We start from the raw sequence: 14,178 nt of genomic DNA, 5'->3' as shown, positions 1-14,178 counted from the left end.
GGGGGGGGGAGAGAGGGGAAAGGGGAAAGGAAAAGGGGAAAGCTGGGAGTATACATCTACATCTCGATACATGATAAACGCACTAGATTTCAAACCTTCTTCTTCTCTCTTCTCTTTACTATTAAATTCGCAGTTCAGTATATCAACAAAAAGCTTAGGAGGATATCATCATCTTACGGTCGTCTTAGATAGGCGTAGACATACTTGTAGAGCTGGAACTAACGGGATAGCGATCTGAATTTATTAATAGCGAGAATATTTGAAAAAAGATTGAAATATTGGTTTTGCCCTGCTATCTCTGTTTCTACTAGAGACTTTAGGTACGATACGGAAAGAATGAACAACTTCAATCCTCCTGCGGCGATACTGTTCGGCCTAATGGTCTACTGTTCCATACTCGAAATTCTGATACTGCTCAGGACGCAACTCTCGGTTGCTACAGTATGAGAGCAAAAGTGTAAGACTGGCGGCAACTACCTCTTCCTTTCCCACGGTCCTTGGCTTCTGCTGATCGAAGACCGTTCGTGACCACCAGACGACTGAGAGTAATAGTCATTTGTAGTTGCGGAGTCGGGTTGAGTTGGCATGGGATACATCGCACTGGGTAGGTTTGCCGACGCGGCAGTTCCAGACGGATTGCTGTGGAATTGCATTCTATCGGAGGGCAATTGGAGCATAGTAGAGTCTCTACTGGGAACAACAAACGTGCCGCCGTATTGATCTATGGTTGGTATTGTTCCAGTATCCTGTTCCGGGAAGAATGGTGCAAGAGGCCGAAAAGAGGCCAAGTCATTCACTTGGGCTGGGGAAGAGAGCCGGCACGGAATATGGTTTGTACTGTTTGAGGCCAATTCAGTGACAACGGGTGCATGGTACCATGCACCGCGAGTCTGATTTGTATTAACCGGCTCGCGTACGGTCCCCAGAGGGATGCGTTCGATCTCCGCCAGAATGTTAGGTGCGTCAACACTCAAAGCATTGCGAAAGCTTGCTCCTACGCGGAGAGATGGGCTGCCCGCAGCCTGAAGCTCATGACAGGCTGTAGCGAGCAGATGCTGTAGTCGTGCCTGGGATTGTTCAAGGGGCCCTATGTGAGCAGAGCTGGTTTCTGGTTGGGTACTGCTCAGTTGTTGCTCCGACTGGGTGACTCTCCCAAGGGAACCGTACACTCGGCTGGCAGGTGATACCTGATGCCTTTCTCCAGAAGTATCTCTCGCGTCCTGTGCAGTCCCAATCTCGACTTCGCCCGTGTCGTGGCTTGACTGAGAAAGAGCATTGGTAAGGTCGCTCTCGCCTCCCGTGTGCTGCTGCTGCTGCTGCTCGAGAGATGGTGAATTACGCAAATTGTTAGACGTGTGTCCGTGTATCATGGCTTCTGCCGTACGAAGAGCAGCCTGCCAGCGTGCCGATACGGTAAATATATGGTCACAATGAGTGAGATGGCTCAACGAACGGAGCCGCCGACGACGGCAACGAACAAATTCACAAGACCTGACACATGGATTGACACCGCCGTCTTTGTGATCCAGTCGTTGTTCATCCGTTTTAAATGGCAAGAAACAATCCTCACACATGAACATGCGATGTGCGTGGCGTCCATGACGACTGGTGGGATGGTCAGCGAGAAGTCATGTATCACGAGGCGTCATTCGGGGTAAGATACTCACTGCATGTCGTATAGTGTGGGCCATCGTTTCGCATCGTTTGGATCACTTCTCCCATTTACCACGTACCAGATGCATTCAATTTCTGGCTGCTTCCTCCGGCCTTTGGCGCCGTGCCTCGTCCTCTTCGCAGCAGGTTCGCGGAGTCCATTTGGCGATTCCGTGTCTCCTCTTTGACGTTTCCCGCCACTCGGGTCCGCTGTCAGGCCCTGGGAGCCTTCCTGAGATGTGCTTGCATTTCTGCCTTGCGCTGTAGATGGACTCCCTTCCGCGCTGTCCTGGAACGAGTTACAGCTCGTCGGCAATTCATATTTCGAGGTTTCGACATCTGAGAACTCCGGCCGATCGAAAGAAGGCCACGGCTCGTCCCACTCCACAGAGTATAGCGACCATGGCGACGAGGAAGCTGAGGTGGTAAAGTTCGTCGGTGAACGTGAAAAGGTTCGTTCTTCAATATTCTCTATCAATGACTGATATCTGGTGCGGCACGGTGAGCTCTGAAGGTGAGCCTCTAGATAGTGCTCGAGATATGTCGTGCCGCAGCCAATGCGGGGGGTTCGACTCGATCGTGCATGAACCGTGCACTGGTCTGCTCTGTGCGCATCTGCTTCAGGCGAGTGCCTCATCACAACATCCCGAGCGACACTGCTTTCAACCGTCTCCCATGGCCGCCATGGCCTATGTTTCTGACCAAGTTCCATCAGCTGAGGCTGCGTATGATCCTCCGCTAGACCTGAAACATGGCTGCATCTGGTTGGTATTGGGACGTGAGGCCCCGCTGCAGCCATATCATGCGCGTGCGCTGTCTTTGAACTTGCCGCCGAGGCCAGCCCGGGTGCAGCGCGGGATTCGTTATGACTGATGGACAGAAGTGCCCCCGCCAGTCGATCATCGACCATCCCGTCTGATGCTTGTACAGAAGAGGCCCTGGCTTTTTGTATATGATGATGAACGTCTATACCGTCTGCTCCTCGGATATGCATGCCTGGTGTGACTGAATGAGGTTCAACGCCAGCTGCAGATGAAAAGCAGGCATGTATCATCGCGCAGTCGTGCTTGTTCGCAACTGACACGGTGCGTGGTTCCTGTAGTTGGAAGCTACTCTTCCCGCTGGAAACGTTGCTGCCCGGACTGCGCGTGCGAGTGCTTGTGCGAAGGCCAAGATGAGCCGCAGAACTTGCCACTGTTGTTCATCGGTCGTGACACACTCCACGCACTTGACGCGCGTGACACTGTGCTCCACCGATTCGCTACGCCGTACAAATCAACCACAGGATCGACTGGTGCATACCTTTAAGCATGCATGCTTCCAGATAAGATGTTTATAAGAAAAAATGACAGGCACTAAAGGCAGGCAAAAAGTTCCATGCGTTTAGGGGTGCTTTCTTGAGATAGGTTGTCCGCTATACCCATGGGAAGCAATTGCTGCAAGCCGTGCCGTGGTCGACCTAGGTATCGGTAGCGCCTGTTGCATGCCGCGAACAGTGGAGAGGTGTGGAAGGAACAGATGAATCGAGCTTTTGACCCAACCCCTGGAGGTTTCATCCACGAACATTGAATCAGAACGTGCCAGCGATGCATCTTCGTGGTCCCAACTACTGCCGTAGGCAGAGTCACCGCTGTTCGTGGAATATGACGATGAAAGGGTGAATTCTACGGAGAAGGCACATTCGTACACGTTGGGCGTTCGCATAGGAACCAGTGCCCACGGAATGATACTGGTGGCAGCTTGATCGGTGTGTATGGCGTGTTCGGTGGGCCAGAATTGGAATGTCATGACTGTATAATGTATGGTTGTATTAGAGGCACCCGTGTCTTTGCACTAACGATGTTGGTGGAAGCGCAGCGATGTGCTGGGAAAGTCGTGTGTACAACATGATGGGAAGAGAACAGCTGCGGCGACCATTAGAATGTTCAGTCTCAACGTGAACCATGAATGAGAAAGGTGGCAAGGTGGCAGCTGATAGTACGGTAACGTGAATCCTTCGAAATCGGTGCCTCCCGATATCAAAGCCAGTTTAATGCGTCAGTTGCATCCAATGACAAAGAGGATGGAAAGTGTGTAGGCTGCTCTGTCAGTACTTCATGCTTCATGTGAGAGTACGTACTTAGCTTCGTGTGCATTTTGGGGGCATCATATGTGCACCATCTGCAGGATACACTATTAGATGTCGGCGCGCAAGGAGTCACACTTCCCATTGAGTCCTCACCTCCCACCGTGACCAGTGCCGCCGATGAGAGAAGAGAATGGAGAGCTAGTATGAACTATGAAGGTCCGGTGGTAAAGCTTGATCTGGCAATTTTGTTGAGAAGAATAGCAGAACAAGTCTGCGGTTCTTGACGCACGCCAACCCACAGCTGATTCCATTCCGCATGACGCGTTCAAGAGAGCCGCTCCTCCGAAGAGGACCTTGTGGGAGTTTCCTTGTGAGGAGAAAGTAGTCGGGTGCGTCGAAATTGCTGGTGCTTTCTCAGCTGAGGGATGTGAGGTATATGAGAAATATGAGAGTTGAACGGGAGGGAAATGGAGTCAATTGTCACATCTTGAGCCGAGAAAATCCTTCTTATGCCAGGAATATTGGCGATGAAAGACATGCTCTCTCCATGCCATTGTTGTCGGACGACTTTATCCCCATCGCCTTCACATGATCACCAGGTCGAGGTGAGCGGTATACACCGTCCACCATCAGCGGCGTGGCGGCAGCGAGGGTAGAAGATGGAGGATGGAGGTGATGGAAGTTGAGGGAGAGGACGGGAAGAAGGACTGAAGTTGAATTTGAACTGGAGAAACGTTGGAGCCACTCGTGTCTTGGCACGCCAGTCGAGCTTGCCCTTACCTAGGCCTCACCACCTCACCCTCTGCACCCAGAACACCACCACAACAACACCACCTTGACCGCAAAAATGGCCGATTCGGAAATGGCCGACGCTCCCCAAGCGTCCTCTCTGCACCACGATGATCACGACGAAGAAGTCCTCGAAGACGCCAAACCGCCCGCCAGCAAATCCGCTTCCACCGACACCAGAACCGCCGAGAACGCTGCCGCCGTCCGGAGTATCGAAGGCTGGATCATCATTGTGACCAACGTTCACGAAGAGGCCTCGGAAGAAGACATTCAGGACATGTTTGGCGAGTATGGAGACATCAAGAATTTGCACATGAATCTCGACCGGAGAACGGGCTATGTCAAGGTAAGGAAGAACAAGAGGACGAAGTGGATGTGGCAGGTATTTTGCCAGATTCTTACGTGTCCTCGATGTCGCCAATGAGGAAGCAAAGGGATCTTTGTACTGATATCTGGTGATTCCCTGTAGGGATACGTGCTGATCGAATACCCGACTCTGGATGAGGCCAAGGCCGCGATACAGGATGCCGATGGGAAAGAATTGCTGGAGCAGACGATTGGCGTGGACTATGCCTTTGTGAGGCCGCCACCGAGCAAAGGCGCACCGCCAAAGGGCCAGAGGAAGGGTGGCAGGGAGAGAAGTGCCAGTCCGGGAGCTAGGCGTAGGAAGGATGAAGACGACGAGGATTGAGCGCCAAGTTTTGTGGACACTGGACGAGACCGATGATTGCCTGAATATTCGCGCGGCGTACGCGAGACGAACGCGTATCCAGAGTTCTGGCGCAAAGCGCAAACATGAGATACGTGCCGACTATGTCGGCTGAGATAGGCTCACAATGCCAAGGTGAGCGAGATTGTCGTATCCCGTGGAAAACGCGTACTGACCATATCCAGCCTTGTTCCCCACAGATCATATGTGTGTCCGAATGTTGCAATAGCTGTAAACAGCACGTGCGCGTCGAACCAAGGGTGGCCTTTCGTCATGATCTCCAGGCACCTCTTACCGAATAGTAGGGACGTGAGATGAGACAGAGTGGAAAAAGATGGTGATTGCAATGAAGTCACTCTCTTTACTGCCGTCTTGTCTCTCGAGGAGCCAGATTTCATAGGACTTCTCACAGCCTCGAAACATGCTTCACAGCCTGGTCTCTCATACCGGCCAGAGACAGTGGTATGCAGACAGCTCCTACAACGAGTTGTCTTGTCTCAGTTGGGAGCACTCGAACGCAACAGTTGCCTGATACATTGGGCATCAATAGACTGAATTTTTTATGGAATAAGATCCAATCAAACAGTCACTAAAGACAATCTCACGAGACGTCTACAGTTTTTGTTTGACTGCTATTGATATCATCACAGGTGCCACTGTGCTCCCGACGTACAAATAACTTACCACAAACACTTTCAGGTTCTGAAGCTGATCATAATTCCAACAATTTTCCCGCAGCGCTACCAGCTTCATCATGTCAGACCCACAAAATACAGCAGGAGACAATCGCCGGTCGATTGGATCTCACGACAGTAGTGGCAACATGCTCTCTATGGTTGAAGCAGAACAGCACGATGATCCAGCATCACCAGAGTTTTCACATTATGCCACGTCTCAGCTAAATTCTACTCACGACCCAGCTATCTCGCCGCTTACAGGTAACACATTCAGATCCACTGCAAATCCGAGTATATTCCCAAGTGATAATGCTCTGCCACATCTTCTACCGCCGTTTCCAGACGCGCTACCTCGGCCTCCCCCTCCAGGTCACCCAGGTTGGCTGTCAACATTTGTGGCACCCAGATCCGTACCGAGATCCACGACATCATCACTGATAACGAGCCGCCGGATCTCTGAAAATTTCATACGATACATTCTGCTCGCTTCGGACCGCACATTCGAATCGCGGCGGTCAAACCTTTATCCAGCCGATCCTATAGAACTACCACCGCTGTTTCGCTCTCGACCATCACTATCACTACCGCCATCACCGCCTCTTCGTCCGCTATCTCGACCATCACTACCGCCACCACCGCCTCTTCGTCCGCTATCTCGACCAACACAACCCATTGATGGCCGAATCGGCGGAACGCCCTTTTTCTCAGCTTTTTTCTCAGCTCCTCTCAATCGCCCCGACGGCCGCTCGCATGGCCCACCATCTCATCTCCTTCCCAGGGAAGGAGAAGAAGATGAAGCAGAAGGAGGGGCTGAAGTGCAAGTGCGACGACGTTTCCACGAGGAGGGCGCGAGCGTGAGGGGAAGGGTAAGGAGGATACCGCCTCGACAGCTGGAACCTGGTCATGATTCTCATTCGCGCCGTGAGAGGGATGTCCCGGCGCGAGGGGCTGTTGTGAGGGGCAATCAGGCGAGGTTTGGGCTCGCTGATTTACGAGATGATGGGCATGAGCATGACGAACATGATGACGAGGATGAGGATGATGTTCAAAATGATCAAGATCAACATCTGGAATCTGGTCATGGGAATGTTGATGATGATGCCAATAATGACGAGGAAGTCAACAGTAGTTCCGGACTGGGGAGTGAGGAATACGAAATTCACTATCAACATGGATCTGAAGATGAATCTGAAAGTGAATCTGAAAATGACACCGACGACGACGAATTTTTGTACGGTGATGGTGGTAACAACGATGACGACGACGAAAATTCAAGAATCCATTTGTTTGAGGAAATACCCCGGGTAAGGTTGAGTTTTGAGGGGACTTGGGAGGTTTTGGGGGGATGGTGAAGGGAAAGTCAGGTATGTGAGGGAGGTGAGGTAGGTAGGGAGGTAGCTAGGTATGTAGGTAGGTACATGTAGGCAAGCAGCGGCGGAACTAGGTGAATACCTTACCAGGTACTTAGGTACTGTTCAACAAAAAAAAATAAAGTTGCACAAACAGAAGTCGACAGGAGGAGCGAGAGTGGCAGAGGAGGAGTGGGAAGGCAACTTCATTTAGTGGACTTCTATTCGATAAGGTAAGGTATGAGATGAATTGAAACACTCTAGTATATCGCTCTGTCGTTTTCACTTCACAAACATCCACATCGCGTTCATCAATTATAGATCCTTAGGGACATAGCAGAAGCAGCACATGTTGATCTCAAAGAATCACACAAGCAGTCCCCTCCGTGCGGCCCCCTTTCGCTGTCGTCGTCTTGCCCGCTCGGCGACTAATATCTTCCATTACCGCCTCACACAACTCGCCCGTGAGCGCCGAACATTCTGCGTACATGTCGCAGCGCATCTCCTGTGCGATGCGTAGGGCTTCTTGAGGATATACAAACGTGCGACCGTTTAGAAGAGTTTTGTCATCATCATCATCATCATTATCATTTTCAGACCTTCCTTCTTCCCCATCATCCCCATCATCCTCCTTCAATGCAGCAGCTTTCCTCACTGTACCCCCATAATCCTCTCTCCCTCGCACATCGCGCTGCAAACCCAAGATCGCAACAGGCAATGATTCATCCGAGTTGAAATGTGTTTCTACCACGACTTTCCAGGTCGTATGCAAGGATTTCAACGTGCGAGGATCGGCAATGGAGTAGCATAAGATGATCATGGCGGGTTTTAAAAGCGTGTAATGTTCGGGTGAGGCGGTGTCGTAGAATTCGAAGCGGTAGGGTCGGTTGTACATGCGGATGTCAAAGGTGAAGGGTTGGTCCATGTCGCGGAGTTGGGGGAGAGGGCCTCGATGGGCGTGGCCTTTGGTGAGTCGGCTGTTTGGTTTGGTTTGTGGGTGTGTGGTTAGTGGGTGGTGAGGGGGCGTGGATGAGCACGCTTTGGGAGGTATTCAGGTAGGAGGATGCGAGAGAGGAGGTAGACATGTACCTACGACATGAATGTGGACTTGCCCACGCCCGAGTCGCCCAGCAGCAGGATGGGCACGACGGGGGCGTCGCTCATAGGCGTCATGGCATCGCGGAGTGTGCTCGCGGTGGGCGCTCGAGTCCCTTCTGCTCTGCTGGGGGCGGCGGTCGCGGTGGCGGCAGCGATGGCGGCCATGGTACGGTGCTTGATCTGTCTATGCCCAGTAGTGGTACCTGGTAGTTCTCAGGTACATGTAGGTAGTAGGTAGAGAGGAATAGAGGGAGACTATGTTGTCGTCACTCTGTACATAGGAGGTAGGGCGATGAGTGCGGGATGCGCTGGTCGGAGCAGACGGGTACCTGCAGACGCTCTCTCTGCATCAATACCGCATGACAGGCACGTGTCCAAGTGAAGTGAAGGAGTAAGGAGTAGGTAATAGGTACATCGTTCTATTTCGAGGTCCATGGGGGATCGGCAAAGTGAGGTACAGTAGTACTAAGTTAGCAAGAGAACTAGTGTAAAAACTTCGTCGTCACGCATCCTCCTCCCGCATCTGTCCCTGGGCACTATCCACCCAACATGTCCATATGTGTAGATGAAATAATAACAGGAAGACCATCATCGGTAGCTCAGCCGAGACGCACCCGCGTAGAAGCTGAACCTGACTAGCCATCAAAGGAGAGGAAGTCGAAGACGAAGGCAATGAGGCCTTGTTAGGTGGTAGAACGATCGATTGATTGACAGCTCGAGCAAAAGCTGCCCACCACCACCACCGCGCAAAGTTTGTCAACCATTCTTCTTCTTCTTCTACCTTACCTTACCACCTACCTATACCTCGCGACATCAACCACTGAGCCAGCCAGACGGCCAGGCTCGCCTTCGAGCTTCCGCCGGTAGCATCACCTCCACTCCATTGTCGACATCAATTCTTCAACCACCACTACCACCTCTTCCTCCCTCGAACCTCGAACCTCGACACTTAACCCTCCCGCACCACCGCCGTCATGGTGCGCAATATGCTGCTCTTCGCGGGCTCCTCGCACCCACAGCTCGTCGAGGCCATCTGCAACCATCTCGGCATTCCGCCCGCCAACGTCGAGCTCAGCAAGTTCAGCGTCGGCGAGACTCGTGTGGAGATCGGCGAGAGCGTGCGCGGTAAAGATGTGTACATTGTCCAGACGGCGTGCTCGCGACCGCCCAGTGCGAACTACAAGGGAGCCACCACGCTCAATGACGGCCTCATGGAGCTTCTCATCACCATTTCGGCGTGCAAGACTGCTTCGGCCAAGCGAGTCACCGCTGTGCTTCCTCTGTTCCCCTACAGCAGACAGAGCGATTTGCCGTACAACAAGGTCGGCGCTCCGCTCGCGAGGATGCCCGCAAAGACGGATGAGAAGGGCAGCGGAAAATACACATTTGAGAGCAGGCCTCCAACTCCTGGTGGAGGCTCGCGCTATCGGGACGAGAAGTTGGAGAAGCAGCTGAATGGTCTGAAGCTGAATGGCGACTTGCACCTCCCGAGCAGGAAGAACACACTGGAGAGCAACACGAGTGATACTTCACCGCCCGTCGCCAATGGCGCCCCAACCTCCTCCCCCTCGCCCGTTGCCAATCACAGCAATACCGGCAGAGAGAGCAGCACCGCTCACCCACCCGACTTCAAGCCACAGCGAGGCTACAAACAATGGGTCGCCCAAGCGGGTACGCTGGTGGCAGATCTCCTCACTTGCGCCGGAACAGATCACGTCATCACCATGGACTTGCACGATGCCCAATACCAGGGCTTCTTCGACATTCCCGTGGATAACCTCTACGGTCGTCATCTGCTCCGTCGCTACATCACCCACCAAATCCTGCCTCAGCACGGCGGTGTTGACGACTGCGTGATAGTCTCTCCAGACGCCGGCGGCGCCAAACGAGCCACCTCCATCGCCGACAGTCTCGGCATGGAATTCGCCTTGATCCACAAGGAGCGACGTAAGAAAGATGTGCCCAGCTCTGCTGCTCCCGAGAGCGGCAATTCTGCACTTTTGCTCGTGGGTAATGTCAAGGGTAAAGTCTGCATTATGGTTGATGATCTCGCCGACACCTCAAACACCATTACCCGCGCTGCAAAGCTGCTCAAGCGAACGGGTGCAAGTAAAGTCTTTGCTCTTGTCACCCATGGCGTGTTGAGCGGAGATGGTGTGGAACGCATCTTCCACTCCGGTCTGGACAAGGTCGTCGTCACCAACACCGTGCCGCAGGATGAGCACGTGCGGCAGATGAAGGAGCTGGCCGAGAAGTGGGGACGCCCAGAGGATGAGAACAAGCTCGAGGTACTCGAGGTGGGTGGTGTCTTTGCTGAGGTGGGTCTTTCTTTTTCATTTTCCCCCTTTCCTCCCCCTTTCCCCCTTCCATCCTCCTTCTCTTGTTGTCTGCCTCCCTTTCTGCTTGTGTACGGCAGCCTGACACGCTGCAGGCCATCCGCCGAGTTCACCACGGGGAGAGTATCAGCACGCTGTTCCAATACGACTAGCAGCCTCGCCCGGTTTCTTGGCGTGAAGCTGCCCAACGTAACATGGAGGCGACGTTATTCACGGGCACGCACTGGGACGCAAACAGGTATGCACCAGTCCCAATGTGGTAGGTATGCGCCGTCATGACTAGAAGATGTGGATGGAACACACACAAGCATACATTACTGTACGGGAGAGCTTTTTTTGCTCGTAAGATGCGGCGGAGAAGCTGAAATGTGATCAGCGCGTTCCAGCATGACGAGTAAACATATGAGATGTCGGCATAGAGAGAAGGCTTTTGCTCAATCGGCACGTCTCTACATATGGTCGTGTACTGCAGTAGTCAACGAGAGTAAATACTTGTGACGAACAAAAGTAACACCTGTAAGTTTGAATGACTTGAGTACATGTAAGTCCTCTGTTCACAAAGAAGCCAGATGTAAGGTACATGTGTGTACATGTGGACGTGAACCACTCAGTTCTTCTTGTAGAATCTACTTCCACGAACAGTAATACAAACAATACATTATTTTAACACATTCATCATACCTACTGATACACAAAAGAAAAAAGATTGCCCAAACCCCTTAACCACCCCCTCTCACTCTAACCCAAACGAAGCATAAATATCCCCCGGATTAGAACACATAATCCTCTCCCTCTCCACATCCCCCTTCTGCATCCTCATCGGCATCAAATCAGAATACAAACCCCCCTGATCCGGAAAACTCCCCACCTCCTCTCGAATTCTCCTCCACAACACCTCCGCACATGGACGATTTCCCTTCTCAGCCTCCAAACAATCATGCACCAACTCCACCATCTTCGAAGGAAATTTCGGCCGATCCAAAGCCGTCAATCGAGGCATAATCGCGCCTCCTGTGAGCGGTGCGGGATGTACATTGCGTTCATCTTCCAGTCGCATCAGACTCAACATGATACGACCCACGACCCAAATGTCAGTTTTGGAATCTTGAAGAGTCGTATATCGGAAGGGACTTTCGGGGGGGTAGCGGTGTTGTTCGGGGGCTTGGTAGCCGCGGGTTCCGATTCCGGGGACTTGAGCTTCTGGGGAGGTTAGAGGGGCGGAGAGGCCGAAGTCGCCGAGTTTGGGGATGGGGATTCCTGGCCAGAAGGTTGCGTGTGGTTTGGAGAGGAAGATGTTGGCGGGTTTGAGGTCGTGGTGGATTATGGGTTGGTATGGGGGAGTGTTGGGTGGGGGTGGAGGGGAGGTGGGGAGGCGGCCGTTTTGGAGGATGCAGAGGGCGGAGGAGAGGGCTTCGAAAATTGCCCAGAGCATTCGGTTGGGGATTCCTCTGGGAGGAGGAATTTTTTATTAGTGGGTTTTCTTTTGTTATCTGAGGAGGAGGAGAAAGAGGAGGAGGAGGAGGAGGAGGAGGATGAGAAGGGATGGGAGGGACTTACTTGTTAAAGTGGATTCCTGGGCCGAGAGCGTTCATGGCAAGTCCGAGATCTTTGTATAGTTTAATCACGTCTTCGAGATCGCCATGAGGACAGTACTCTGTGAGATGATGGCACAATCATCAGCTGTCAGATCTCTGTTGAGCCCCAGAGAGAGATACGGAAAGAAAAGTTCAAACTCACCAGAATATAGCCGATACATGGCACACCTCTCATACGTCGCATACCCATCCACGCGTACAATGGTATCGCCACCAACACATTGACAAGCCTTTCTAGCCAAATCATACTCCAATGGAAGACGATCCGCGACAGGTCCACTCCACCACATCGGATCATCCCATTCGTAATCGTGAAATAGCGTGTACACGTCCTTGAGCACTTTGCGATCAATCACACGTAAATTGTGCGAATACTTCACCCATAAACTCGCACTTCCATAACTCCCATTTCCTAGCTGCTTGTGCCACTGCCATGTGCCATCAATTTGACTGCGGTCTCCGCCGAATCCGAGAGTTCGAGTGAGTTCAGCCCAGTTTTCCCACGCCGTCCAGAGTGGTGCTTCGATTGCGATGTTGTCGGGTGGATAGGGCCATCCTCCTGCTCGAACTGCAGCTTTCATGGTATTGTAATCTTCGTACCGTTCAGCCATTTCAAGATTGTCGTCGTCCCAGATATCGGGATCCTCTGCCGCTTGAATATAGGTTTCCCATATGTTACAGATGTCTTCATAGTTCTTTTGACGTGAAATCCGGATCAATTCCAGAATACTCTGACAGTACGATTCACATCCGGCATCGAGATCTGCCAGCCGTGGCGGATACGTATAGACGGTTCGCAGCGCGGCGTCGTCCATGGCCCACTGACGAAGATCATTAAAGCGAGCTGCGGTGTTGGGTTCAGGATTCCGACGATGGAAAGCGTCTACGGCGAATTGCCAGGAGATGCGAAACACGTCTCGCTCCGGACCTCGAGGTTCTAATACCATGACGTCGAATTCGAAAACTACGAGCTCCCATGCATCCTGCAAAAGTGCGGCAGCTTGAACAGAAAAGTGTTCCGCGATTAAAGCATATGCTGCTTCCCACATGGCACTCAGGGCGTTTAGGTGCGTGTTCCAGACGACTTCTTTGATTTTTATTATGAATATGTCATGATCCGTGTTGGGTGCGATTATGATGGGAATTGGCACGAAGTAATCTCCGTCGGCAAGTGTGAGGGCGAGTTGATAGAGCGCTTCCATCTCGTCGAGTACGGGTCTGGCAGCTGCCTCATATTCCATGCGTCGACGATGATGGTCCATCTCTTGTTCGATTCTGCCTTTGTGTGTCAAGTCTCCATTTCTGTCCACCAGTCCTTGACTGTCGTCGGAAGAAGCATGAGAAGAGGGGGCAGAAGAAGTACCATCCTCGGAATTGCTGTCTTCAGAATCGCTGTCTCCGCCGTTTCCAGACCCACCACCTCCGCCGTCTCCAGACCCACCACCTCCGCCGTCTCCAGATCCACCACCTCCGCCATCTCCAGACCCACCACCTCCGCTGCCTCTAGGTCCACTGCCTCGGCTGTCTTCAGAGTCACTATCTTCAGAGTCACTGTCTCCGCTATCACTAGGCCCACCATCTCCAGTGCCTGTTGCTCCCTGGTCATGTGGTCCTTGTCCAACAGATGGCGACTCGCTTCGCTCTGAATTGGTGCCCACACGACTGCCGCCATGCGAACCTCCTGCAGTATCTTGATCACCGCCCTGAGGCTCTTCGTCGTCTCCTTGTTGACCGTTCTGCGAGCCTTCACGACTTGATGGCTCCGGACTTGCACTTCGTCGCGTTCGAGCTAGAATTTGCTGGTCGTCGTCACTTTCTTCTTCTTCTTCTTCTTCTTCTTCTTCTTCTTCTTCTTCTTCTTCTTCTTCTTCTTCTTCTTCTTCTTCTTCTTCTTCTTCTTCTTC

The 14,178-nt window shown here is 52.4% G+C and overlaps 7 protein-coding genes across 7 annotated transcripts; 3 read left to right on the top strand and 4 right to left on the bottom strand.

Moving 5' to 3' along the window:
* Positions 1 to 228: 228 nt before the first annotated feature.
* Positions 229 to 2,563, bottom strand: SEPMUDRAFT_155460 (uncharacterized protein; the record flags this gene model as incomplete). The annotated part of the gene is made up of 2 exons (XM_016907622.1): positions 229 to 1,605; positions 1,668 to 2,563. 2 exons carry the CDS (start codon positions 2,561 to 2,563, stop codon positions 474 to 476), a joined length of 2,028 nt encoding a protein of 675 aa, XP_016762967.1. The 3' UTR covers positions 229 to 473.
* Positions 2,564 to 3,036: 473 nt separating this feature from the next.
* SEPMUDRAFT_107108 (uncharacterized protein) lies at positions 3,037 to 3,441 on the bottom strand (the record flags this gene model as incomplete). Its single annotated transcript, XM_016900668.1, has 1 exon — positions 3,037 to 3,441. One exon carries the CDS (start codon positions 3,439 to 3,441, stop codon positions 3,037 to 3,039), a length of 405 nt encoding a protein of 134 aa, XP_016762966.1.
* A 1,102-nt stretch (positions 3,442 to 4,543) lies between these two features.
* Positions 4,544 to 5,882, top strand: SEPMUDRAFT_148424 (RNA-binding domain-containing protein). Its single transcript, XM_016904920.1, has 3 exons — positions 4,544 to 4,856; positions 4,980 to 5,354; positions 5,405 to 5,882. Exons 1-2 carry the CDS (start codon positions 4,569 to 4,571, stop codon positions 5,199 to 5,201), a joined length of 510 nt encoding a protein of 169 aa, XP_016762965.1. The 5' UTR covers positions 4,544 to 4,568; the 3' UTR covers positions 5,202 to 5,354; positions 5,405 to 5,882.
* A 91-nt stretch (positions 5,883 to 5,973) lies between these two features.
* Positions 5,974 to 7,248, top strand: SEPMUDRAFT_107106 (uncharacterized protein; the record flags this gene model as incomplete). The annotated part of the gene is made up of 1 exon (XM_016900667.1): positions 5,974 to 7,248. One exon carries the CDS (start codon positions 5,974 to 5,976, stop codon positions 7,246 to 7,248), a length of 1,275 nt encoding a protein of 424 aa, XP_016762964.1.
* Positions 7,249 to 7,520: 272 nt separating this feature from the next.
* Positions 7,521 to 8,722, bottom strand: SEPMUDRAFT_148423 (P-loop containing nucleoside triphosphate hydrolase protein). The gene is made up of 2 exons (XM_016904919.1): positions 8,339 to 8,722; positions 7,521 to 8,222 (listed from the first exon to the last, which is right to left on the bottom strand). The coding sequence occupies exons 1-2, from the start codon at positions 8,506 to 8,508 to the stop codon at positions 7,604 to 7,606; spliced, it is 789 nt and encodes a 262-aa protein (XP_016762963.1). The 5' UTR covers positions 8,509 to 8,722; the 3' UTR covers positions 7,521 to 7,603.
* Positions 8,723 to 8,911: 189 nt separating this feature from the next.
* Positions 8,912 to 11,344, top strand: SEPMUDRAFT_148422 (ribose-phosphate pyrophosphokinase). The gene is made up of 2 exons (XM_016904918.1): positions 8,912 to 10,661; positions 10,775 to 11,344. Exons 1-2 carry the CDS (start codon positions 9,318 to 9,320, stop codon positions 10,829 to 10,831), a joined length of 1,401 nt encoding a protein of 466 aa, XP_016762962.1. The 5' UTR covers positions 8,912 to 9,317; the 3' UTR covers positions 10,832 to 11,344.
* Positions 11,345 to 11,412: 68 nt separating this feature from the next.
* SEPMUDRAFT_41547 (kinase-like protein) lies at positions 11,413 to 12,564 on the bottom strand (the record flags this gene model as incomplete). The annotated part of the gene is made up of 3 exons (XM_016908832.1): positions 11,413 to 12,127; positions 12,237 to 12,333; positions 12,417 to 12,564. The coding sequence occupies 3 exons, from the start codon at positions 12,562 to 12,564 to the stop codon at positions 11,413 to 11,415; spliced, it is 960 nt and encodes a 319-aa protein (XP_016762961.1).
* Positions 12,565 to 14,178: the final 1,614 nt, after the last annotated feature.

Source organism: Sphaerulina musiva (assembly GCF_000320565.1).
Source record: "Sphaerulina musiva SO2202 unplaced genomic scaffold SEPMUscaffold_3, whole genome shotgun sequence".
Taxonomy (NCBI): Eukaryota; Fungi; Ascomycota; class Dothideomycetes; order Mycosphaerellales; family Mycosphaerellaceae; genus Sphaerulina; species Sphaerulina musiva.
The sequence above is the reverse complement of the archived record's forward strand: the minus strand, read 5'-3'. Positions and strand labels throughout refer to the sequence as shown.